This window comes from Pseudophryne corroboree, chromosome 2 (genome assembly GCF_028390025.1).
Source record: "Pseudophryne corroboree isolate aPseCor3 chromosome 2, aPseCor3.hap2, whole genome shotgun sequence".
NCBI classification, from domain to species: Eukaryota; Metazoa; Chordata; class Amphibia; order Anura; family Myobatrachidae; genus Pseudophryne; species Pseudophryne corroboree.
In genome coordinates, this window is record NC_086445.1 from 625,223,507 (window position 1) to 625,250,740 (window position 27,234).

General features: G+C 43.0%; 1 protein-coding gene across 1 annotated transcript in view; it reads left to right on the forward strand.

Moving 5' to 3' along the window:
- HNF1B (HNF1 homeobox B) overlaps nt 1-27,234 on the forward strand; it is a 155,120-nt gene that overhangs the window by 16,304 nt on the left and 111,582 nt on the right. The window contains exons 2-4 of the mRNA XM_063954842.1: nt 411-610; nt 3,773-4,037; nt 12,649-12,893. Coding sequence (XP_063810912.1) covers nt 411-610; nt 3,773-4,037; nt 12,649-12,893 — 710 coding nt within the window. The remainder of the gene's footprint in view (nt 1-410; nt 611-3,772; nt 4,038-12,648; nt 12,894-27,234) is intronic.

Below are 27,234 nucleotides of genomic sequence, written 5' to 3' on the forward strand. Positions count from 1 at the left end.
GCCTCAGTAGAGCTAACGACCTATAGTCCCTACCACACATACACTAACACCCTAGGGTTAGCTTTTGCTGGGAGTCAGTTAACCTACCAGTATATTTTTGGATTGAGGGAGGAAATCAGGGTACCTGGAGGAAACCCACGCAAGTATGGGGAGAATATATAAACTCCACAAAGGGCCATGGTGGGAATTGAACCCATGATCTCAGTGCTGTGAGGCAGTAATGCTAACCTTTACACCATCCGGGGTGCACACGGATAGACTATCATGGATTGTGATTTCATGGTGATTTGATTTTATGAATTGTTTATTCACGTAAACTGTGACTGTTTCTTATGACAACAAATGTACCGTGATGGCTCCAGCACTATATGTGACTTGGTTTTCACTTTACTGATTTCAATTCCCTGCAGTGAGGATCCATGGCGGGCAGCAAAGATGATAAAAGGGTACATGCAACAACACAACATTCCCCAAAGAGAAGTGGTTGATATTACAGGACTGAATCAATCACATTTATCCCAACATCTCAACAAAGGAACACCTATGAAAACCCAAAAACGTGCTGCTTTATATACCTGGTACGTGAGGAAGCAGAGGGAGATACTAAGACGTAAGTATGCGAGTGTATGTACCAGACATATCAAACACGAGCAGTACACCCTGGGTAAAAAGCCTAATTGCAATATATATTATTTATTTACAAATCATTCATACTCATGAATAGTTATAATTCCTGAGAATATGATGTTATCCAGGAATATGAAATATAAGTATAGTGAGTGAGCAAAATAGGAACTTGAAGTAAAAGGTGTACAGCAATGATACAGCTATGATACGTGATCTCAGTTACATACTTCCCATGGTCCTAGAGGACTGTTATAAGATGTGATAATTTGGGCTTAACTCTGTGAAGGTATATCAGTACTGTAAGTAAGAGTGATGGTAGTTAGACATTTTCTTGCAAACCTCCAAAACTTAGTGACCTTAGAGCAATATCTGAGCTGGTGCCCACTTCACCAGATTCTCTGGATACAAACCCTAACAACACCCAAAAGGATAAAATGAAACACCCATGGCACTTTCCCTAGCCGCTTGTCATCTTGTACGCTTTGCTTGTTTTCTTCTATTATGAGTACACTCTGTATTAATGACCTTCATTGCTATTTTCTCTATGTTACTCTCCTTGGGGGAGATTTATCAAAACTTGAACAGAGATCTCATAACTGCCATGTTACAGGCTGTATTTGAAAAATGACAGGAGCTGATTGGTTGGTACTTTATCTCTCTTTATTCTATCTCTCTCCGAGCTTTAATAAATCTTCCTCCATGTTTTAAACACATATATCCACAGATAAAGTGCTAAGATGTAGGATTCAGTCCTTAGTTTTGGTATTTGTCATTGTTCTGTTTGATTAACAAACTGCTGTGTGCCCCTTTTTGAATTTGCCACTGTATACAGTATGTACTTTGTTGTGTGCCTGTAACTGTTCTTTACCACTCACTGGGTATATTTTGTTTGTTCCATTCCTCAGAGAAGAATATAATAGGTGAGAGGGGAATGGGGTGGTGGGGGCAGTATCTAATTATTGTTATTTTTGTAATCAGTTTTTATTGTACACACACAAAAAAAAAAAATGCAGAGGAAACAATACAAAACAGAAAGTATGCATGGGTGTACAAAAGTTTAACATTTAAAAACAGTGTACAGGTTATATCCCTTATCCAAAATGCTTGGGACCAGAAGTATTTTGGATATCAGATTTTTCCGTATTTTGGAATAATTGCATACCATAATGAGATATCATGGCGATGGGACCCAAGTCTAAGCACAGAATACATTTATGTTTCATATACACCCTATACACACAGCCTGAAGGTAATTTTAGCCAATATTTCAAAAACTTTGTGCATTAAACAAAGTGTGTGTACATTCACACAATTCATTTGTTTCATATACACCATATACACAGCCTGAAGGTCATTTAATACAATATTTTTAATTACTTTGTGTATTAAACAAAGTTTGTGTACATTGAGCCATCAAAAAACAAAGGTTTCACTATCTCAGTCTCACTCAAAAAATTCAGTATTTCGGAATATTCCGTATTTTGGAATATTTGGATATGGGATACTCAACCTGTATTATATAAATGTATTTTATAGAAGAATAAGAGGTGTAACTGACAATAATAATGAAGAGAGACAGTTATAAGAAATACATAAGAAGTAAGAAAAAAGGGGTGGGGATAAAAGAAAAAGAAAGATCCCGCAATATTCAGCTACTGTCAATATATCACCTGTGGCAATGTGATGAGCGAGGAAATCCAGAATTTAAGAATCGCTTGTTTTGCAACAGTATCAATCAGCATTCTAAATGGGGGATATACTTTTGAGCGGATGTAATCAGGATCTCGGCGGTCGAAATCCAGGCAGTCAAAATCCTGACGCCGGAATCCCGACCGCCAGAATACCGGCAGTGGTGCCACAGCTACCCCCTCTACTGGGTATCCATGACATCAAGGAGGGGGAATAGAACCTATGGCGAGCCACCGAACCCCCAAGGGGCTTTATTGCACTCGCCCCCTCCAGACGCAATTTTGGCAGCCGGGATTCCGGCGTCTGAATTTTGACTGCAGGGATTTTGAGCGCCGGGATCCCGTACCCAACGCCTTTTGAGTAACAGTGCTGTAAGTTCATCAGCTTTGGGATCCTTTATTAATTATTGATTTGTGGCAGCAAAGTTTGATGATCTCAAATGTGTGGCATTATAGAAGATCAGAAGTTGCCTAATATGGGTGTGGTGTTACTCAACTTGGTACACAGCCCCCATGGCCCTTGCAGAGGATACTGTATAGAGATTGTACAGGGAAAGATGTACTAAGCCTTGTAGAATAAAGTGGGGGGAGATAAATTACCAAACAGTCTGCTCCTTACTGTCACAGGCAGCCTGTAACATGGCACTTAGGAGCTGATTGGCTGGTACCTAATCTCTCTCCACTTTATCACTCCGAGGTTTAGTACATCTCCCCAACAGTCTCTTGGTGCCCCAGGCTCAGTCTCAATCACAAATGTTCTGTAAACCCTGTTTCTAATCACTGTTTCTTCCCTCACGCTTTCTCATTTCTTACTAAGGCTAATTAAGCATGCCAAGTCTGAACTGAATGCAGTGGGTGTGGTGCACACGGACCCCTGGGTCCAGGGCGGCATACACACCCCACATCCGGCACCCATATAATTATATTTACCACTCCATTGGCTGCAGAAACCACAGTGACCATTTCAACTACTTTCCTTCATTTCCTTCATTCAACTTCATTACAGTAGATTATGGCCATTAACACATTATTAGTTGCCTGGGCATGAGGGGTAGAATCCATTTGAAGTTAGTATCTAATATATTAGTAGTAACAGAATATTATTAGAAATAATTCCATAACTCATGTAAAATACAGCAGTAAAAACAATAACAGTATGGGGAGGTGGTGTGTGTGTGTGTGTGTGTGTGTGTGTGTGTGTGTGTGTGTGTGTGTGTGTGTGTGTGTGTGTGGGGGGGGGGGGTAGTGTTTATATACTAAAGTACTTTAATGTCATGGCAAAACTACTGAAAAATGCTGTTTCGAATATAAACTTCAGTGTCTTTTGTGGCCGACACAGTCTCTGAGGCTGGAAGCCGCGGGCAATCACACTTTCTTGTTTATCTAAAAGAAATGTTCTCTATGTTGCTTTATATACATATGCAGCAGCTAGATTTTTTCCCCCCCTTTCTTTGCAGAATTCAACCAGACAGTCCATGGTTCTGGAAATATGACAGACAAAAGCAGTCAGGATCAGCTGCTGTTTCTCTTTCCAGAATTTAATCAACAACCTCAAGTCACAGGGCAGTCTGATGATTCCTGCTCAGAACCCGCCAACAAGAAAATGAGACGTAACCGCTTCAAATGGGGTCCTGCGTCACAGCACATTCTCTACCAGGCCTATGAGAGGCAAAAGAATCCCAGCAAAGAAGAAAGAGAGGCTTTGGTTGAAGAGTGCAACAGGTAATGTGGGAATCTTTGGGGTTTATACTGAGCCAAATATGGACTGTTTTATTGGCATAGGTTGTAGACGTGACAATATGGGGCTGATTGAGAGATGCTGCTGAGTTTATGCCACAGTCACATCTGTATCTTTATGCTTATTCCGCTACAAAGCCCTTCCGTTGTGTACATCCATGCATCCGAATGTGCAAGGACAGAATGGCCCACTTGCAGCTTCTTGAGACAATGCATTTCCGTCCAGTGTATCTTTAGAGTAACCATTGCTGAAATCATGGACACTTGCACAAGCCCTACAGCAAGTGCAGTTTCTTTGTCTGACTGTGGCCTCCTATGTGAGTGGCTGTGTGTTCTGTACGTAGCCACTTTCTGCAACATACCTGCAACACTCCCATAAGATGCTAAATCTCTGTGCGTCGTTAGTCACTCCCCTGTTACTGTACCTCCCAGTCATCATCCAGGAATGCCCCTTTCATTTCTGCTCCTGTACTTCTTCTACATTTATTCTGCGACTCTACACAGCTGATGCATACGCTGCCTTAAACCATTGATTAACTGCGAGCCTCATCGACACTACATCCTTCTCTGAATCAGGCCATATTTGTTTTCTAATGTAACGGAACACCCGATTATATAGCCAAATATTGTTACCCAGCAACCAGAAACTGTAGACTTAGGGCCTTATTCAGCGTTCGCATTGCGCACGTGTGAGCAATAATAGCAACAGAAATTGCGTACAGATCGTGATCGCAATGCAGCCGCTGTTTGACTGACAGGAAGCCGGGCGGAAACCTGCCGTTTTCTGGGTGTGTCTGAAAAAACGCAGGCGTGCCCAGTTTTTAAGGAGGGCCTCTGATGTCAGCGATGACCACTTTCAGCCTCTTGTGTCGCAAGAATTGTGGACGACCTTGCCTGGCGCAGATAGGAAAAATCTTTGATGTACCCAGTAATTGCGTATGGTTTTGCGATCAGCCCGCATATTGCGATGCATTCACTATTTCTGCAATGGACCTTTTTCCTCTATTTCAGGGAGGCAACTATTTGATCTCAGCAACTGCTGTTGTGTTTAGCAGACACTGCAATCCTCGCTGAATGGGGTCCTTAAGTTTGTTTTGTTTTTGTTTTGTTTTTAAATAATTGCAAATCTGCTAGGACACAACCATGGGAGAATATCTCTATAAATGGATTTGTGTGCGTTCTTAAAATAAGAAAACCATTCTGATTGGATGATTGTAAATGAATCTCTACGTGCTCATGTATATATTTTATTCATGTGTGTGTGTGTGTGTTTTAGTAGAAAATGTTTTCTGCACTCGTGATGGAGAGTTCTGCACCTGCTGCATTAGAGGGTATTTTTCACATACTTATTGAAACCTAAAAGCATATTTTGCAAGAAAAATCTGGGTGTAAGTCTATGTAACTGATGTTGGAGATAAGCTGGGCACATATACTACTGGTGCCAACCTGTACGTATCATGTGACCTTCTGAGCATAAGTTAGACTCAGTAAGCATCCACATCAGCATCAAGTCTTAGGCCTCATCAGTGTTTTGGCCCTGCCTAATCCAGGAAGTATTTCCATTCCCTAGTAAATCTACGGTAGCATAGACCCATTTGTTACCCAGCTGTACACATCCTACAGTGGAGGCAGAAACATTGTCCCTTTTGTTTATTTTCTAACATTCCATCCCTAATTAGACAAAGAATATAATTCACAACATTCAATACAATTTCATACCCTCCAACATTTTACACATAAAAATCGGTACAAATTCGAAAAGGGGTGTGGCCATGGGTAAAAGGGGCGTGGTCACGTCACTTTCCCTGTACTTTTCATGGAAGTAATCGGTACAGATCATAAAAAAAGGTACTGTACCTGCCAAAAAGGTACAGCTGGAGGGTATGCAGTTTACAGTGGTGCATGCTGTGTGGCAGGTGCATCTATAACCCGCGTCAGACATGATACACTCTACACAGACAAACAATAATTGAGATTTGAATCAAGCATAGTGAATAAGATAAATGTATTGCTATTGTATTGGATAACAGTGTTAGAGCTGTCTCCAGGTCTACTTATTGTGTGTTGGAGATAAAGCAGTGCATCACATTGTGCGATGCTCCATCACTGCTGCTAATTCTGTCACTGCAGACGAGATAACAGAGGAGATGCAAGATTAGGTATATATGCACCATCAGATCCCAGCCAGGGAAAGACATAAGTTGCTGGTGGTGGTCAGCATAGTTGCCAATTCAGCTTATAACAAGCGGAATTGGGCTTGTTTTTTCTTCTGGTTGCTTATTTTTTTGGGTGGTTGCTTGTTGCTTGTTTTTGGGCTTGTAATTTTTTTTGCTGCTTGTTTTTGGGCTTCTTTTGTTTTTAGGTATCACTGACACCAACTTTCAGAGATAATTAGTCTTTCATCCATATAACACAGATCCTCACACAGACATACTGTAGGTGAGACGTTGTGGATTAATACCGTCTTAAAGAAATGATGGGGAGTCATTCATTATGTCTATTGCTGCCGACTGCCGGTTGTGTGTATTCAGTAGGGCTAATTTGTTTTTAACGATGACAACAACAAAGACACTGACCAGACACACAACAGTGAAGCAATTTAGGACCACTTTATGTGGTATTATGTCAGATATGGTTTAAGACGCTTGGGTATTTGTTGCAAGCATTTTAAACCAACTACCAATATGCTTCAGCACTTCAACTCAGGAATGTATAGCATGGAAGCTTCTATAGACGATGGAGACAGCTCAGATGAATTTGCTTATATCCATTTTACATAAAACCTTTGTAATTCAGTGCGCTATGTACTTTACCTCACAGTATGCCATCTGCAATGCACTTTACTTCACACAGTGTGCCATGCACTTTACCTCACACAGTGGGGGTCATTCAGAGTTGTTCGCTCGCTAGCAGATTTTAGCAGCATTGCACACGCTAGGCCGCCGCCCTCTGGAAGTGTATCTTAGCTTAGCAGAATTGCGAACGAAAGATTAGCAGAATTGCGAATTAATAATTCTTAGCAGTTTCTGAGTAGCTCGAGACTTACTCCTACACTGTGATCAGCTCAGCCCGTTTCATTCCTGGTTTGACGTCACAAACACGCCCTGCGTTCGGCCAGCCACTCCCCCGTTTCTCCAGACACTCCTGTGTTTTATCCTGGCACGCCTGCGTTTTTCCGCACACTCCCAGAAAACTGTAAATTTCCGCCCAGAAACACCCACTTCCTGTCAATCACACTCCAATCACTTCAACGATGAAAATTCTTCGTTCGGGCGTGAGTAAATCTACTAAGTTTTGTGCTAAATTACTTAGCGCATGCGCACTGCGTACCATGCGCATACGCATTTTTGCCTTAATTGCTCCATTGCGAAAATCGGCAACGAGCGAACAACTCGGAATGACCCCCATTGTGCTATCTGCAATGCACTATACTTCACATAGTGTGCCATGCACTTTACCTCACATAGTATGCCATCTGCAATGCACTTTACTTCACACAGTGTGCCATGCACTTTACCTCACAGTTTGCCATCTGCAATGCACTTTACCTCTCAGTAATTCCTTTGTTATTTATTGAATTGAGTTACTATTTAATATTTATATATGCATTTATTATTTTGAATTGTCTTAATAATCTTTTGTTTTGTTACCTTGATTTGGCCTCTATTTATTTAATAGAAGTACAAAGTTGAATGTTGTAAGATTATTTGTTTTATCTTTCCATCGAATAAATATTTCACAGTGAATACAAATGACCACAGATACAGTATATACAGTTGGCAATTTTCACTTGAGATTTTTCTTTAGAGGAAACATGAAAGTATAGTATCTTAAATTCACAACTCTAACTATAGTATTTATAAAAATTCCAGTATTCTTTAAAAGCCAGTTTTGTGCTGATAAATATCATTGTAAAGACCTTAAAGGCAGATTATATAAAAAATTATATGTATTTTAATAAGACAAACAATAATGTTTGTTTTTATATAGAAAAATAAAACTTGAGTTGGGCTTTTTTTGGGCTTTTTAGGATTGGTTTGGGCTTGTTTTGGGCTTATTTTTCAGTCATCGGTTGCTTGTTTTTCATTTCAGAGTTGGCAACACTGGTGGTCAGTCATTACAGAGCTTAACTGACTGTTAGTCTGATTCTGCCACCATCAGTTACACTCTCTAACCTTACCTTGCACAAGCCCTATGGTAGGTGCAGAGTTCTTTCTGAGAGTGGCCTCACAGTGAACGATTGAGCATCTGTGTACACAACCACTTCAGTGATACACCCAGGACACTCCCATAACGCGCCCATAAGATGAACCATCTCTGTGTGTCTGTATAGCTACCTCCTGGATACTGCTCAGGAACGCCCAGCACTTTGCCAAGACATTTCTGATACCTTTGTGCACTTGCATTGCGTTCTACAGCAGTGGTTCTCAAACTGTGTGCTGGGGTGCCTTGGGGTACTTGCAGGGGGGCCTTGGATTGGTGGTCAAGGACCAATTCAAATTATTTATGGTCAATGTAATAGGCAAAACCAGTGCTTGTGGCTGTTAATCATAAAATATGTGGCCAAACAGAAGCAGATCTTGTTCCTCACCTCATAAAAGCTACCCTAAGAATGACACATAAACATAATTTACTTAATTTAATATCTCTCTAAATTTCTCAATAAGAAACTTTTGGCCTAGGGGGTGTCGAGAATACATACAGTGCATCCGGAAAGTATTCACAGTGCTTCACTTTTTCCACATTTTGTTATGTTACAGCCGTATTCCAAAATGGAATAAATTCAGTATTTCCCCTCAAAATTCTACACACAATACCCCATAATATTCACTGTTATTGTCGAATACTTTTATATAAATATATATAAAAAAAAAATATATATATAAAAAATTCTTTTAAAGTGATTTGTCAAATTCTGGATGATATCTATGTGTTTAGCTCCCTTAGACACCACCCCTTTCTCTGCATTTGTACTATTGTATTCCGTCTAACAGGGAGTACGTTTTGAGGTTGAGCTCTCCATTTAGCGCTATTGTTAGGTCTACCCCACTTTCCATATATATATATATATATATATATATATACAGTGCATCCGGAAAGTATTCACAGTGCTTCACTTTTTCCACATTTTGTTATGTTACAGCCGTATTCCAAAATGGAATAAATTCATTATTTCCCCTCAAAATTCTACACACAATACCCCATAATATTCACTGTTATTGTCGAATACTTTTATATAAATATATATAAAAAAAATATATATATAAAAAAATTATTTTAAAGTGATTTGTCAAATTCTGGATGATATCTATGTGTTTAGCTCCCTTAGACACCACCCCTTTCTCTGCATTTGTACTATTGTATTCCGTCTAACAGGGAGTACGTTTTGAGGTTGAGCTCTCCATTTAGCGCTATTGTTAGGTCTACCCCACTTTCCATATATATATATATATATATATACAGTGCATCCGGAAAGTATTCACAGTGCTTCACTTTTTCCACATTTTGTTATGTTACAGCCGTATTCCAAAATGGAATAAATTAATTATTTCCCCTCAAAATTCTACACACAATACTCCATAATGACAATGTGAAAAAAGTTTTTTTTTAGATGTTTGCAAATTTCTTAAAAATAAAAAACTAATATACTTATATGGTAACAGTACAAATAGTATTAGATTATCAAAATGGCATACACTAAACATTTCACAGTTTAGTAATATTAAAAATGACAACTGAATTATGAAATAACATATACTGTAGGGGAAGATTTACTAAAGTGTCTAAAAATAAAAAGTGGTAGCATTGCCCATAGCACAAATTGTCTATCATTTTATAGGATGCAATAGAAAAATGATAGGTAGAATCCAGCGGTGTTTCTAGAGAGGAGGGGACCCGTGTGCAGACTCCGTGTGTGGGCCCCCTCCTCTCCTGTAGCCGTCACCGCCGCTGTTAGCGCTCTCATCGCTGACTCTGGCACAGTGCCAGAGTCTACAGCACATGCGCAGGACTCTGAAAAATGGCTGCCATGCCATTTTTTCAGAGTCCTTTGCATGCCCTGTAGACTCTGGCACTGTGCCAGAGTCTCTAGCGCCCAGTGGGCTAGCAGCGGCGGTGGAGACTACGGGAGAGGAGGGGGCCCACACACAGTCACCAATGGATGCCAGAAAGGTATATATAGAAGAAATGGGTGCAGTGTGCGCGGTGTGGGCCCCCTCTGGACCCAGGGGCCCGTGTGCACCGCACACACGGCACCCATTATAGATACGCCAGTGGTAGAATCTGATTAGTTGCTTTGGGAAACACCACCACTTGGTAAATCTATTCCATAGACCAGAGATTCCCATACTCAGTCCTCAAGGCACCCTAACAGTCCAGGTCTTAAAGATATGCATTCTAGAGCACAGGTGACTTAATTAGTACTTCAGTCAATTTGATTTAACCATCTGTGCTCACCCATGGATAGCCTTAAAACCTGGATTGTTAGGGTGCCTTAGAGGCCGAGTTTGGGAACCACTGTCTTAAGGTGCATACACACTTGCCAAGAAAATGAACGATGTCGCTCATTTTCACCCTTCCTGAGCAACGTTGTTCACTTTCCCGGTAAGTGTGTATGCCTGCAATGATGAGCAATATGCGGCCCCACGGGTCGTTAACGACCCTCGCTGTCGGGCATGCATGCAGCTCAATTTGGACTGTCATCCAAGAGCTGCATTCACGGAACGGCCGCTGAGTGACGTCACTGAGTGATATAGTCGTCATATTGCTCAGTGTGTATGCCCTATTGCCAACCTCCCCGGCCCGGGAAGGGAAATACAAGGCGACGTCGCTCATAGAGCACGTCGCATAGTGTGTACCCACCTTTAGACTTAAAACAATAAGAAATGAAAACAAGAATAAAATAAGATGTTGAAATCAATAATATATCTCACTGTGTGATGTGTTTCATGAATCACAGGCAGTATTAACGCATCAGACAATATAAACACTCTAGGACAATGGCCCTCATTCCGAGTTGTTCGCTCTGTAATTTTCTGTGCATCGCAGCGATTTTCCGCTAATTGCGCATGCGCAATGTTCGCACTGCGAATGCGCCAAGTAAATCTGCTAAGAAGTTTGGTATTTTACTCACGGCATTACAAGGTTTTTTCTTCGTTCTGGTGATCGGAGTGTGATTGACAGGAAGTGGGTGTTTCTGGGCGGAAACTGGACGTTTTATGGGTGTGTGTGAAAAAACGCTGCCGTTTCTGGGAAAAACGCGGGAGTGGCTGGAGAAACGGGGGAGTGTCTGGCCGAACGTTGGGTGTGTTTGTGACGTCAAACCAGGAACGAAACTGACTGAACTGATCGCAGTGGCAGAGTAAGTCTGGAGCTACTCAGAAACTGCTAAGTAATTTCTATTCGCAATTTTGAGAATCTTTCGTTCGCAATTTTGCTAAGCTAAGATTCACTCCCAGTAGGCGGCGGCTTAGCGTGTGCAATGCTGCTAAAAGCAGCTTGCGAGCGAACAACTCGGAATGAGGGCCAATAATATTATAATATTATTAAATAAAAAATATTTTGACCCTTACTTAAACATTTAATCTTGCCATAGCTCATGACATTACATGAATAAAATGATACTAGCTGATGTGCCCGGTTTCACCCTCTTAGAAGTCGAATTTAGAAAAAACCCTGTTTAGTGGGTGGCTGCAAATAACTGTCACAGTTTCCAGACCACCCAGCAGGTCATATGTTCCAGGTCACCCAGCAGGTGCGCAGGGAGAGTTCACCACCTGTCACATTCTCCAGAGCATAATGGTGATGCATTGTAAGTGGCAGGCGGGCATTTAGCCACATAACTACAAGACAAAGCTACCAATTACAACGCCAATATTTTTATGCAAATCAACAGACCAAGACCTTTAATATGATGTTGCTTAGACAATGGCATCATAGAAATATGTCACTCATAAAAGTCATCCTTCTGCTATTAATATATAGACTCCAGAGTTAGTTTGAGATTTGCCATCAACTATTGGGTCAATGCAATTAGTCGCAATATTATCGTGGCAACTATCACAGTTTATGGCAGTTCAGACTCATTCAAATCGGCTTGAAGCCCCATAGGGCTGTTAGTAAAATGATTCGAGCTGGGAATGGGCTGCTAGGGGTGTGAGATGTGGTGCCGTTGCCAGCATTTTAATGCCACAGCAACGGCAACTCGCACCCTTCACTGCAAATTGGATTGAGCCCTTAGACAACGCCGAGAATAAATTGTTCTTTGTACTGCGATACTGCTCCCTCATTGTCAGGTAGAATTTAGTTTGTTGCTAAGATTTCAAGACTCTTCTTTAAGGTTCACCTTTTAAGTCATATATGTAGTGTTTGTTCTTTGCCGACCTCCAGCACATGTAAAACCAATTCTTGTCTCTTACAACCCTTTCTGTGGCTCTGTGGGTTACAAGAAATTCATAGTGTTTAGCTGTTGAATGCAGGTAATATTTTTATATATGTATGTATCCTACATGCCTGCATGTTGTACTGATATTAAAAGAAGAATAAACCACTTAAATGGTTTTTACTGATTTAACAGTGATGTGGTTTATGTTTACAGAGCGGAATGTATACAGCGAGGTGTATCTCCATCAAAAGCACATGGTTTAGGATCAAATTTGGTGACGGAGGTTCGTGTTTATAATTGGTTTGCTAACAGAAGGAAAGAGGAAGCATTTAGACAGAAATTAGCTATGGACGCCTACAGCACAGGTTCCTCACAGCCACACAATATGAATCCAATGATGTCACATTGCTCTCCACACCATACACAGTCAAGTTCTTCGCCCCCAAACAAGCTACACGGTAAGAAATAAAAACTACTTGAATAGAATGCAGACATGATCACATAATAATGGTGTCTGCCCTTATGGGCACCTTTAATAAATTCCTTTCATAGCATTATATTAAAATTAATAATAGACGTCTGTCATTTCAGTTGCATTTCTTCCACTGGATTACGTTTTTTGGAGATGTAAGCGAGGTAGCAGACAAAGGAATGAATGATCCAATTTTAGTGTGTTTTGGGAGGAGTGGTGCTTGTCTGGAATGTGCGTTTGTTTAACATTGTTTAACCTTTTATGTTCTGCTATGGCATCCTGCCATTTCCAGGAGGCCACCGAGAGTACATTTTATATCACACGTTTTTAGAATGTGCATGATGTCAGTGATGGGAACAGGAAATGCCTGGCTAAAGGAGAGAGAAAATGGCTAAATAAAATGCCAGCACTATAAAAAGTAGAGATGAGCGGGTTCGGTTTTTCTCGGATTTACTCAGATTTACCCGAATCTCCTTATTGGCTCACAGATGTCACGTGTTTTGGTTAACCAATAAGAAAAATCCAGAAAAAAAGAACTTGCAATAATTCTGGCGTTAAGAATCGAGTAGATCCAAACCCGCTCATCTCTAATAAAAAGACAGTGTTGTGACAGTCACAGATCCTGTGTTGATTTGGCAAACATTTCTTAACAAAATGGAAACAGTTGGGAATTAAGTCACCGATTAAAGTTGACACATGTTGGGCTAAAAGGATGTATATTCTAATCTCCCTATGGTCCAGTTTATAATGTTGGCTAATAGCACAATTAGTTGTGTTTAAGAACAAATGATTGGTTTATTCGGAATAAAAAATAGAGTCATCATTACTATGAGAAACAGGAGTACTGTACCCACTTCATATCATTGGTCAGCACAAGTGTGGTTTACCGTTATATTTCCTAACACTTTTTAATGTGAGTTTGTAGAGCCTGTCTGTCATCAACCGACTAGCAATTAATGGCATGTCTTTTATGGTTTTTGTTTTTTTGGGAGGGAAGGTTACCAAATTCCTATCATCCACTGTCTTATTGTATTTTGCTATCATAGCAAGTTTTCTATGTTATTGTTGTATGATGCAGGCATTTTTAATCAGTATTATAAAAATAAGTTTTTTTTTACCTTTTGGCTGTTCAATAATTATAATGTTGTAGACATCAGTTACTGTACTCAGATACTTTTTCTAGAGCGCATTCATTGTGTATTTTATCCATGGCACTGGTTGATTTGGTTTATAGAAGCGTCTATATCCTATTGTTGATGTGTGTCCAGGTGATAAGATTCCAGACTAGGAGGCCAGGAGAGCTATGATGAACAGTAGGGCAGGAGGTATTGTATGATAGCACCCATTGTCCCTCTACCTGTAATCTACACACAAGCCAACTCAAAAGTCAAACAAAGGAAAGCAGACTTTGACAAGCACAAAGGTTAGCACAGGGTCAGAGCAGGGTTACAGCTCACATCTCGTTCTCAAGAGCTGCCCCATTTATTCATACATTTGTGTGCTAATGTAAGTACTTTGCTCCAGTGTAGGCCTGCAATGAAATGTAAATGAGGGTAACAATTGAACAAATGTTTACTGTAGCTCTAATAGAGTCATAAATATAGTTATCAATAATAATATATAATGCATATGTTGAAAATGGCATTGTACAGCACCCTACAAAACAAGGATGCTACAAATGCACCCCTGTAAATGGAGAGCAAATGAATTGCATGGGTTTTGTGGGTGGATGATTGGAAACTGCTGAGATGGTGAGATGAGTACTTGCGTTAATTTTGTCATTGGAGGTAATGTGATAAAATGGCGGAAATCCCTACTGCCGTTGACAAGTTGAGTTTATCAGTGGAAACAGGATTTATTTTGTCTTTTCTGAGTACATAAACAGACCAAAAGTATGCTCAGTTTCCCAGCAATATTTTCTTTGTTAAATTGAGGTGAAAAAAAAATGTATTGCTGCATTCGGAGAAGTTTTAGTTAATGTTTGTCTTGGTGCCAGTTAGACAGGGACAGAATGAATGGATTAGACTGCAACCCTACTCCCTGCTCCAGTAGAGCTTACTGTCTTATTTCCTTACCACAGACAAACACATACACATCACAGTCACATTTAGTGACCAGCCAATTAACCTCCCTGTATGTCATTGGTCCATGAATGAAACCTGAAACATTTAGAGGAAACTGTCATGAGAAGAACAAACACTATGGGCAAAGATGCGCCCAAGTGGGCTGAGATTATCAGTAGAGCAGGGGGTATAGCAGAATATGACAGAAGGCACCCTGTATCCCAGATGTCTTATTATCCTGTTATGCTACGCCCATGTTTGCCAAGTTTCCTAGGATGCATCGTCCTGTGTCTGTCTTTCTCTTGTGCCTATTCTGGTTGGGTTTTGCTATGTTAAGCATATGGGATCAATTCTTGACTGCGGACACTACAGCTTTTTTTTGCAATTTACGCCCACACTGCAACATAGAGTCAGACACATTATCACAGAGTAACATATTATATTAAATTATGTTGGGTTATAACTTAAATTCAAGCATTGAAATAAGGATTATCAACATTCTGAAATCACATCCATGTACACTTTGCTAGCTGATAGGGACATCAAAGCATGTCACAATCAGTATCGTTTAGGTGGGCTTTGGTGCACTACAACCCTCATCATGGGTTACCTGGTTATAGTTCTTTTATTTAGTTATTTATGTATTTATTTATTTATTTATTCTGTATTACAAATCAGTAATGGAACATGCCTGAAAGTGCAATAAAAGGTGTTCTTGGCTTTGAGTTATAAGACTGGGAAGCGGTTACAATACCGCTAGTCGGGATCCTAGCTTTATGTCACACATAGACCCACCTTACCAATCATTGTAGGATGCAAAATCCATTTCAGATATTCATGTACTGCAATGTTGTATATGAGTTTATATTATATGTTTTGTCACATTTACATTCTAGTCATGCGCTATTTGTATTAATTTTCAAAGACAAATTACTGTTGAGTGGATAGGTCTATAGGTCACATACTGTTTGCACTATTTGTAGACATCTTTCCTACATGACCGCATAGCCACAAATGCACAAACTCTCACCTTCAATAAATTATCAGAAACACATTATTATTATTATTATTATTATTATTATTATTATGCAGAATAATTACAGCTACAGGAATTTCCAGTAAACATACTGAGCAAGGGGAAATGCATTTTGTCCTTTGCCAGTAACACACAACTGCAGTACTGGGGTAAAAAAAAATCACCTGCAACAGATAATCTGTAAAAAGTAGAAGTGTCTCTGTGTGATACGAGCACTTTGCTACTGTCTGTATCCAAGATCTTCTTAGTACGTCTTGCTCTCCATACTACAAATGACTATAAATGAAAGCATCTGGTGCTGCTCTGATCACCTACGATTTAATAGCAACAGTGCAGACATCGTAATATCAATATCATTATGAATTTTTCCGTATTGTGAATGTTTGTAATGGCATGAAAAGCCATTGTGCATATGTTTAATTCTCCAGCTTATTATACAATGTGTATTGGAAGAACTTCTGCAGGTTTTTTACTGCAGTTTCCATGCACTAAAATAAAAATGTATTACATGATTGGTCTTTTTCTGAAATGATGACAGGTCTATAGTGTCTATTTTTTCAAATGACTAAAGGTGTGTACACACAGTAAGTTTTTCACTTTTCGATTCTCACTGTGCTATATGGACTATGGTGGTCATTCCGAGTTGATCGCAGCCAGCAACTTTTTGCTGCTGCTGCGATCAACTTGTTCACGCCTATGGGCGAGTGTATTTTAGCTTAGCAGGGCTGCGATCGCTTGTGCAGCCCTGCTAAGCTAAAAAAATTTCAAGCAGAACAAGACCAGCCCTATACCTACTTACCCTGTGCAATGGATCCAGCAATGATGGGCTCGGCTTTGACGTCACTCCTCCGCCCTCCAATCTGCTGGACACGCCTGCGTTATACTCACCACTCCCCGAAAACGGCTCCAAACGCTCCGGATCCGCCCAACCACGCCTCCTTCCTGTCAATCTTCTTAGTGGTCGGCCCTGCGACCGCTTCCTTTGTAAGTGGCGACGTAACCCGGCGACCCCTGTCGCCAGGCAATGTCGCGCACACCGCGCATGAGCATTCCGCACCTGTTCGCACCGCAGCGATAAACCGATGCATGCGAACAGGTCGGAATGACCCCCTATGGTCGGTATCACAAGCCATCTAGACTGTGCTTGCGATATTGGCTATGTTCGATTTTGACTAAGTGCCAATTTTGACTGTAATTTTATACTAGAAAGTCAAAATTGACTTGCCTGCACCGTCTATCTAGGCTTGTGATACTTACTGACCCTACGGGGCCGCGCATCGGGATCGAATCGGGATCACAAGGTGACTTTAACCTTGCTATATGCACTAACTTTCCTTGAGATTCTGACTATAGAGTCAAAATCGCAAGTACATATCTCACCGTGTGTACACACCTTTAGTTTTCAACTTATGTTCTGGTCTGGTAATAAGATATAGTGTTGACTTCCTTATGCCACCTTGTTTACTTTTATTTTGTAGGCCACACTCTGATATGGGAATGCAATTTTTGGCAGACTTTGATGAGATGACCAAAATGTGACCCTAATTCAGGAATGTCTCACATAAAAGAGTGACAGAAGAGAAGTTCTGCTCTCTGAGACAGATGCCCCAAAATGTAAGACTGTCAGCAAAGTCAGCTGTTTTCAGTGCTGTTCGCTGGCTGTGCTATAATGCACCAGCATGTAGCCTACTGTTGTCATGGCTTTGTTGCTTTTATGCATACTTAAGACAATTAAATTGTGGCTTTGTACAAGTCTTGTAGTCTTTGATGTGCCCTCATCCTTCCATTGCGTACTCAGTCACACCATGACACCCTTTGTATTATTTCTCTTAAAGGGACTGCAATTACTGTACCAGTGTTCATTTATCTTTATCCAGAAGGCCTCTAGGACTCGTAGTTTATTTTACTGGCACTAGACTGAGACAGCAGGAGCTGTCCTAGCATATAGAAGGTATAGTGGCACCCTATTCTGTGGCTCTTTTTCACCACACTGGAGTGATGGTTGCCAACATAATATGGTTACAGAAGTAGAGGTCACATAAGGTCAGTGTGAAAATTGATTGAATGAGCTGGAGACTGGTGCGCACATTGATTAGATTCCATAGAAGAAGGAAATTTACACAGGGCATTTGTTTATATGACATTGAAGCTTAGCTGTATAAATGTGGTTTCTAACAAGATAGGACAGAAAATATATTCTGAGCTGTGGATTACTGGGATTTGTAAATATTTAAAAAGCATGATACTACTAAAGAGAGAAAAATAAATGTCAAAGTAAAATGGTAAAATTGTTTATTATTGTGCTGTATCTCAATTCCAATCTTATCGTAAAAATAGTCGTAATGAAGTTGACACGTTCTAGTTGAGGTAGCACAATCAATTACTGAGGAAATAAGGATCTTCTTAGGGTAAAAGCAGAACTTTAAGCAAGTGCAACCCTGAGAGCAGACATAAAAGAAAAATTAGCATAGACTGATCCTTATAAAAGAGCTACATGTTACAAGTGTTTATGTAAAAACTCCCGAACTACTGCTAGACTGTATTCCATGGGGAAACAAATTTGTTCTATGCACAGCAGGCTTCATGTTCATATGACCAAGGAAGTCCTATACTAAAGCTATTTAGAAACTCTAGAGGGGGTCTCTCACAGCTGATTGGGGAGGAGTTCAGAAGTCAATCGCTTGCAATCAGCTAGCCAGTAAAGAGAACTTCCAATATTTTACGTTCCGTACTTTCCCATATTCCAGCAATTACGTGAAGCCACCTTTACACTTCAGGGAAGCCAGTGAATAGAATCTAATATTATGGGCCCCAATGAGAATAAATAAAATAATCATGAACATTGAAATCTGGAACATAGAGGAATTTCTGTGTAGATATTTCTAATTGTTAAATGGCCCAAGATGCCCTTCACTTTGTATCAAACTGTATTTTTAGCTTATGGATCCTATTACTTTCTCAGCAATCATAGATATATTTTACACATTAGTTACTTCACCAAATTTCCTTTACTTTACACATGTCATGGGGAAGTTTGTATCTCTCCAAGAGATGCCGTACTTTCCTTGCAGCAGAGTATATACCTTCTAGTATTCTAAAATGATATTGATATACTGAGTGGGACGGGTGCATCTACATGTTATACTTGGCATTTACTAGGTGAACCTTTGCACCTGTATTGATGCATTAATTGAACTTATGTAGTTTTGGTCTTTAATAAATATTAGTGAGTCAAGAAAAGCTCACAAAGCACTTATCACAGAGCACCTAATGAACACATAAGGATCACCTGTACTGTATAGGATGAACAGTATTGAAAAATAGGGAGAGACACTTCCAGGGACAAATATTTAAAGCCTGGGACTGCCCCATGGAAATTAGTTGACATGACTAAAATTATCTTTGGAAATAGCATAAAAATAATGGCAACTATTCATGCCCTAAAGAGCTACAAACAAATCTAAAATCAAATACTGAATTGTTAACTTTTGAGAGATAGCGAAAGCATGTAGAAATATACATGTAGAAATTATAGATGAGCGAGTTCGGTTCTCAGAGAACCGAACCCTACCGAACTTCACTATCCGAGCCCGGATCCGAGTCCGACTCCGGTTTTCCCGCCTGAATCGGAAACCAGAACGAGGCAAAACGTTATCATCCCGCTGTCAGATTCTCGTGGGGTTTGGACTCCATATAAGAAGCCGCGCATTGCCACCATTTTCACTCCAATCCTGGAGAGTGTAGTGAGAGGAAGTGTCTCCTCTCCTCAGTGTCTATGCGTGCGGGAAAGTGGGGTAGTGATTTAAGTGCTGTCTTGTGCTGCTCAGTCCAGTGTAGTGTCTTAGCTGCATCAGTCAGTCCAGTGACCAGTCACAGTGGTGGTGTCCTCTGCTGCCATATGTCCAGTGCTGCTGTATAATAAGTCCCTTACATTGTTGCTGTGTTGTCCTGCATCAGACCAGTGGTAGTGTTATGTGCATCAGTCAGTCCAGTGACCAGTCACATATGTCCAGTGCTGCTTTATAAGTCCCTTACAGTGTTGCTGTGTTGTCCTGCATCAGACCAGTGGTAGTGTCCTGTGCATCATTCAGTCCAGTGACCAGTCACATATGTCCAGTGCTGCTATACAAGTCCCTTACAGTGTTGCTGTGTTGTCCTGCATCAGAGCAATGGTAGTGTCCTGTGCATCAGTCAGTCCAGTGACCAGTCACAGTGGTGGTGTCCTCTGCTGCCATATGTCCAGTGCTGCTGTATAATAAGTCCTTTACATTGTTGCTGTGTTGTCCTGCATCAGCCCAGTGGTAGTGTTATGTGCATCAGTCAGTCCAGTGATCAGTCACATATGTCCAGTGCGGCTTTAAAAGTCCCTTACAGTGTTGCTGTGTTGTCCTGCATCAGACCAGTGGTAGTGTCCTGTGCATCAGTCAGTCCAGTGACCAGTCACAGTGGTGGTGTCCTCTGCTGCCATATGTCCAGTGCTGCTGTATAATAAGTCCTATACATTGTTGCTGTGTTGTCCTGCATCAGCCCAGTGGTAGTGTTATGTGCATCAGTCAGTCCAGTGATCAGTCACATATGTCCAGTGCGGCTTTATAAGTCCCTTACAGTGTTGCTGTGTTGTCCTGCATCAGACCAGTGGTAGTGTCCTGTGCATCAGTCAGTCCAGTGACCAGTCACATATGTCCAGTGCTACTTTACAAGTCCCTTACAGTGTCGCTGTGTTGTCCTTTATCAGACCAGTGGTAGTGTCCTGTGCATCAGTCAGTCCAGTGACCAGTTACAGTGGTGGTGTCCTCTGTTGCCATATGTCCAGTGCTCCTGTATAATAAGTCCCTTACAGTGTCGCTGTGTTGTCCTGCATCAGACTAGTGGTAGTGTCCTGTGCATCAGTCAATCCAGTGACCAGTCACAGTGGTGGGGTCCTCTGCTGCCATATGTCCAGTGCTGCTGTATAAGTCCCTTACAGTGTTGCTGTGTTGTCCTGCATCAGACCAGTGGTAGTGTCCTGTGCATCAGTCAGTCCAGTGACCAGTCACAGTGGTGGTGTCCTCTGCTGCCATATGTCCAGTGCTGCTGTATAATAAGTCCCTTACAGTGTCGCTGTGTTGTCCTGCATCAGACCAGTGGTAGTGTCCAGTGCATCAGTCAGTCCAGTGACCAGTCACAGTGGTGGTGTCCTCTGCTGCCATATGTCCAGTGCTGCTGTATAAGTCCCTTACAGTGTAGCTGTGTTGTCCTGCATCAGACCAGTGGTAATGTCGCATCAGTCAGTCCAGTGACCAGTCACAGTGGTGGTGTCCTCTGCTGCCATATGTCCCGTGCTGCTGTATAATAAAGTCCCTTACAGTGTTGCTGTGTTGTCCTGCATCAGACCAGTGGTAGTGTTCTGTGCATCAGTCAGTCCAGTGACCAGTCACAGTGGTGGTGTCCTCTGCTGCCATTTGTCCAGTGCTGCTGTATGATAAGTCCCTTACAGTGTCGCTGTGTTGTCCTGCATCAGCCCAGTCGTAGTGTCCTGTGCATCAGTCAGTCCAGTGACCAGTCACAGTGGTGGTGTCCTCTGCTGCCATATGTCCAGTGCTGCTTTAGAAGTCCTCTACAGTGTTGCTGTGTTGTCCTGCATCTGACCAGTGGTAATGTCGCATCAGTCAGTCCAGTGACCAGTCACAGTGGTGGTGTCCTCTGCTGCCATATGTCCAGTGCTGCTGTATAATAAAGTCCCTTACAGTGTTGCTGTGTTGTCCTGCATCAGACCAGTGGTAGTGTTCTGTGCATCAGTCAGTCCAGTGACCAGTCACAGTGGTGGTGTCCTCTGCTGCCATATGTCCAGTGCTGCTGTATAATAAAGTCCCTTACAGTGTTGCTGTGTTGTCCTGCATCAGACCAGTGGTAGTGTTCTGTGCATCAGTCAGTCCAGTGACCAGTCACAGTGGTGGTGTCCTCTGCTGCCATTTGTCCAGTGCTGCTGTATAAAAAGTCCCTTACACTGTTGCTGTGTTGTCCTGCATCAGACCAGTGGTAGTGTTTTGTGCATCAGTCAGTCCAGTGACCAGTCACAGTGGTGGTGTCCTCTGCTGCCATATGTCCAGTGCTGCTGTATAATAAAGTCCCTTACAGTGTTGCTGTGTTGTCCTGCATCAGACCAGTCGTAGTGTCCTGTGCATCAGTCAGTCCAGTGACCAGTCACAGTGGTGGTGTCCTCTGCTGCCATATGTCCAGTGCTGCTTTAGAAGTCCTCTACAGTGTTGCTGTGTTGTCCTGCATCAGACCAGTGGTAATGTCGCATCAGTCAGTCCAGTGACAAGTCACAGTGGTGGTGTCCTCTGCTGCCATATGTCCAGTGCTGCTGTATAATAAGTCCCTTACAGTGTTGCTGTGTTGTGCTACATCGGACTAGTTGTAGTGTCCTGTGCATCAGTCAGTCCAGTGACCAGTCACAGTGGTGGTGTCCTCTGCTGCCATATGTCCAGTGCTGCTGTATAATAAAGTCCCTTACAGTGTTGCTGTGTTGTCCTGCATCTGACCAGTGGTAATGTCGCATCAGTCAGTCCAGTGACCAGTCACAGTGGTGGTGTCCTCTGCTGCCATATGTCCAGTGCTGCTGTATAATAAAGTCCCTTACAGTGTTGCTGTGTTGTCCTGCATCAGACCAGTGGTAGTGTTCTGTGCATCAGTCAGTCCAGTGACCAGTCACAGTGGTGGTGTCCTCTGCTGCCATATGTCCAGTGCTGCTGTATAATAAAGTCCCTTACAGTGTTGCTGTGTTGTCCTGCATCAGACCAGTGGTAGTGTTCTGTGCATCAGTCAGTCCAGTGACCAGTCACAGTGGTGGTGTCCTCTGCTGCCATTTGTCCAGTGCTGCTGTATAATAAGTCCCTTACAGTGTTGCTGTGTTGTCCTGCATCAGACCAGTGGTAGTGTTCTGTGCATCAGTCAGTCCAGTGACCAGCCACAGTGGTGGTGTCCTCTGCTGCCATATGTCCAGTGCTGCTGTATAATAAAGTCCCTTACAGTGTTGCTGTGTTGTCCTGCATCAGACCAGTCGTAGTGTCCTGTGCATCAGTCAGTCCAGTGACCAGTCACAGTGGTGGTGTCCTCTGCTGCCATATGTCCAGTGCTGCTTTAGAAGTCCTCTACAGTGTTGCTGTGTTGTCCTGCATCAGACCAGTGGTAATGTTGCATCAGTCAGTCCAGTGACAAGTCACAGTGGTGGTGTCCTCTGCTGCCATATGTCCAGTGCTGCTGTATAATAAGTCCCTTACAGTGTTGCTGTGTTGTGCTACATCGGACTAGTTGTAGTGTCCTGTGCATCAGTCAGTCCAGTGACCAGTCACAGTGGTGGTGTCCTCTGCTGCCATATGTCCAGTGCTGCTGTATAATAAAGTCCCTTACAGTGTTGCTGTGTTGTCCTGCATCAGAGCAGTGGTAGTGTTCTGTGCATCAGTCAGTCCAGTGACCAGTCACAGTGGTGGTGTCCTCTGCTGCCATATGTCCAGTGCTGCTGTTTAAGTCCCTTACAGTGTTGCTGTGTTGTCCTGCATCAGACCAGTGGTAGTGTCCTGTGCATCAGTCAGTCCAGTAACCAGTCACAGTGGTGGTGTCCTCTGCTGCCATCTATCCAGTGCTGCTGTATAATAAGTTCCTTACAGTGTAGCTGTGTTGTCCTGCATCAGACCAGTGGTAATGTCGCATCAGTCAGTCCAGTGACCAGTCACAGTGGTGGTGTCCTCTGCTGCCATATGTCCAGTGCTGCTGTATAAAAAGTCCCTTACAGTGTTGCTGTGTTGTCCTGCATCAGCCCAGTGGTAGTGTCCTGTGCATTAGTCAGTCCAGTGGCCAGTCACAGTGGTGGTGTCCTCTGCTGCCATATGTCCAGTGCTGCTGTATAATAAGTCCCTTACAGTGTTGCTGTGTTGTCCTACATCGGACTAGTTGTAGTGTCCTGTGCATCAGTCAGTCCAGTGACCAGTCACAGTGGTGGTGTCCTCTGCTGCCATATGTCCAGTACTGCTGTATAATAAAGTCCCTTACAGTGTTGCTGTGTTGTCCTGCATAAGACCAGTGGTAGTGTTCTGTGCATCAGTCAGTCCAGTGACCAGTCACAGTGGTGGTGTCCTCTGCTGCCATATGTCCAGTGCTGCTGTATAATAAAGTCCCTTACAGTGTTGCTGTGTTGTCCTGCATCAGACCAGTGGTAGTGTCCTGTGCATCAGTCAGTCCAGTGACCAGTCATAGTGGTGATGTCCTCTGCTGCCATATGTCCAGTGCTGCTGTATAATAAGTCCCTTACAGTGTTGCTGTGTTGTCCTGCATCAGACCAGTGGTAGTGTCCTGTGCATCAGTCAGTCCAGTGACCAGTCACAGTGGTGGGGTCCTCTGCTGCCATATGTCCAGTGCTGCTGTATAATAAGTTCCTTACAGTGTTGCTGTGTTTTCCTGCATCAGACTAGTGGTAGTGTCCTGTGCATTAGTCAGTCAAGTGACCAGTCACAGTGGTGGTGTCCTCTGCTGCCATATGTCCAGTGCTGCTGTATAAGTCCCTTACATTGTTGCTGTGTTGTCCTGCGTCAGACCAGTGGTAGTATCCTTTGCATCAGTCAGTCCAGTGACCAGTCACAGTGGTGGTGTTCTCTGCTGCCATATGTCCAGTGCTGCTGTATAATTCCCTTACAGTGTTGCTGTGTTGTCCTGCATCAGACCAGTGGTAGTGTTTTGTGCATCAGTCAGTCCAGTGACCAGTCACAGTGGTGGGGTCCTCTGCTGCCATATGTCCAGTGCTGCTATATAATAAGTCCCTTACAGTGTTGCTGTGTTGTCCTGCATCAGACCAGTGGTAGTGTTTTGTGCATCAGTCAGTCCAGTGACCAGTCACAGTGGTGGTGTCCTCTGCTGCCATATGTCCAGTGCTGCTTTAGAAGTCCTTTACAGTGTTGCTGTGGTGTCCTGAATCAGACCAGTGGTAATGTCGCATCAGTCAGTCCAGTGACTAGTCACAGTGGTGGTGTCCTCTGCTGCCATATGTCCAGTGCTACTGTATAAAAAGTCCCTTACAGTGTTGCTGTGTTGTCCTGCATCAGCCCAGTGGTAGTGTCCTGTGCATCAGTCAATCCAGTGACCAGTCACAGTGGTGGGGTCCTCTGCTGCCATGTGTCCAGTGCTGCTGTATAAGTCCCTTACAGTGTTGCTGTGTTGTCCTGCATCAGACCAGTGGTAGTGTCCTGTGCATCAGTCAGTCCAGTGACCAGTCACAGTGGTGGTGTCCTCTGCTGCCATATGTCCAGTGCTGCTGTATAATAAGTCCCTTACAGTGTCGCTGTGTTGTCCTGCATCAGAACAGTGGTAGTGTCCTGTGCATCAGTCAGTCCAGTGACCAGTCACAGTGGTGGTGTCCTCTGCTGCCATATGTCCAGTGCTGCTGTATAATAAGTTCCTTACAGTGTTGCTGTGTTGTCCTGCATCAGACTAGTGGTAGTGTCCTGTGCATTAGTCAGTCCAGTGACAAGTCACAGTGGTGGTGTCCTCTGCTGCCATATGTCCAGTGCTGCTGTATAAGTCCCTTACAGTGTTGCTGTGTTGTCCTGCATCAGACCAGTGGTAGTGTCCTGTGCATCAGTCAGTCCAGTGACCAGTCACAGTGGTGGTGTCCTCTGCTGCCATATGTCCAGTGCTGCTTTAGAAGTCCTTTACAGTGTTGCTGTGGTGTCCTGAATCAGACCAGTGGTAATGTCGCATCAGTCAGTCCAGTGACTAGTCACAGTGGTGGTGTCCTCTGCTGCCATATGTCCAGTGCTGCTGTATAAAAAGTCCCTTACAGTGTTGCTGTGTTGTCCTGCATCAGACCAGTGGTAGTGTTTTGTGCATCAGTCAGTCCAGTGACCAGTCACAGTGGTGGGGTCCTCTGCTGCCATATGTCCAGTGCTGCTGTATAAGTCCCTTTACAGTGTTGCTGTGTTGTCCTGCATCAGCCCAGTGGTAGTGTTCTGTGCATCAGTCAGTCCAGTGACCAGTCACAGTGGTGGTGTCCTCTGCTGCCATTTGTCCAGTGCTGCTGTATAATAAGTCCCTTACAGTGTCGCTGTGTTGTCCTGCATCAGCCCAGTCGTAGTGTCCTGTGCATCAGTCAGTCCAGTGACCAGTCACAGTGGTGGTGTCCTCTGCTGCCATATGTCCAGTGCTGCTTTAGAAGTCCTTTACAGTGTTGCTGTGTTGTCCTGCATCAGACCAGTGGTAATGTCGCATCAGTCAGTCCAGTGACCAGTCACAGTGGTGGTTTCCTCTGCTGCATATGTCCAGTGCTGCTGTATAAAAAGTCCCTTACAGTGTTGCTGTGTTGTCCTGCATCAGCCCAGTGGTAGTGTCCTGTGCATTTGTCAGTCCAGTGGCCAGTCACAGTGGTGGTGTCCTCTGCTGCCATATGTCCAGTGCTGCTGTATAATAAGTCCCTTACAGTGTTGCTGTGTTGTCCTACATCGGACTAGTTGTAGTGTCCTGTGCATCAGTCAGTCCAGTGACCAGTCACAGTGGTGGTGTCCTCTGCTGCCATATGTCCAGTGCTGCTGTATAATAAAGTCCCTTACAGTGTTGCTGTATTGTCCTGCATCAGAGAAGTGGTACTGTTCTGTGCATCAGTCAGTCCAGTGACCAGTCACAGTGGTGGTGTCCTCTGCTGCCATATGTCCAGTGCTGCTGTATAAGTCCCTTACAGTGTTGCTGTGTTGTCCTGCATCAGACCAGTGGTAGTGTCCTGTGCATCAGTCAGTCCAGTGACCAGTCACAGTGGTGGTGTCCTCTGCTGCCATATGTCCAATCCTGCTGTATAAGAAGTCCCTTACAGTGTTGCTGTGTTGTCCTGCATCAGACCAGTGGTAGTGTCCTGTGCATCAGTCAGTCCAGTGACCAGTCACAGTGGTGGTGTCCTCTGCTGCCATATGTCCAGTGCTGCTGTATAATAAGTTCCTTACAGTGTTGCTGTGTTGTCCTGCATCAGACCAGTGGTAATGTCGCATCAGTCAGTCCAGTGACCAGTCACAGTGGTGGTGTCCTCTGCTGCCATATGTCCAGTGCTGCTGTATAAGTCCCTTACAGTGTTGCTGTGTTGTCCTGCATCAGCCCAGTGGTAGTGTCCTATGCATTAGTCAGTCCAGTGGCCAGTCACAGTGGCGGTGTCCTCTGCTGCCATATGTCCAGTGCTGCTGTATAATAAGTCCCTTACAGTGTTGTTGTGTTGT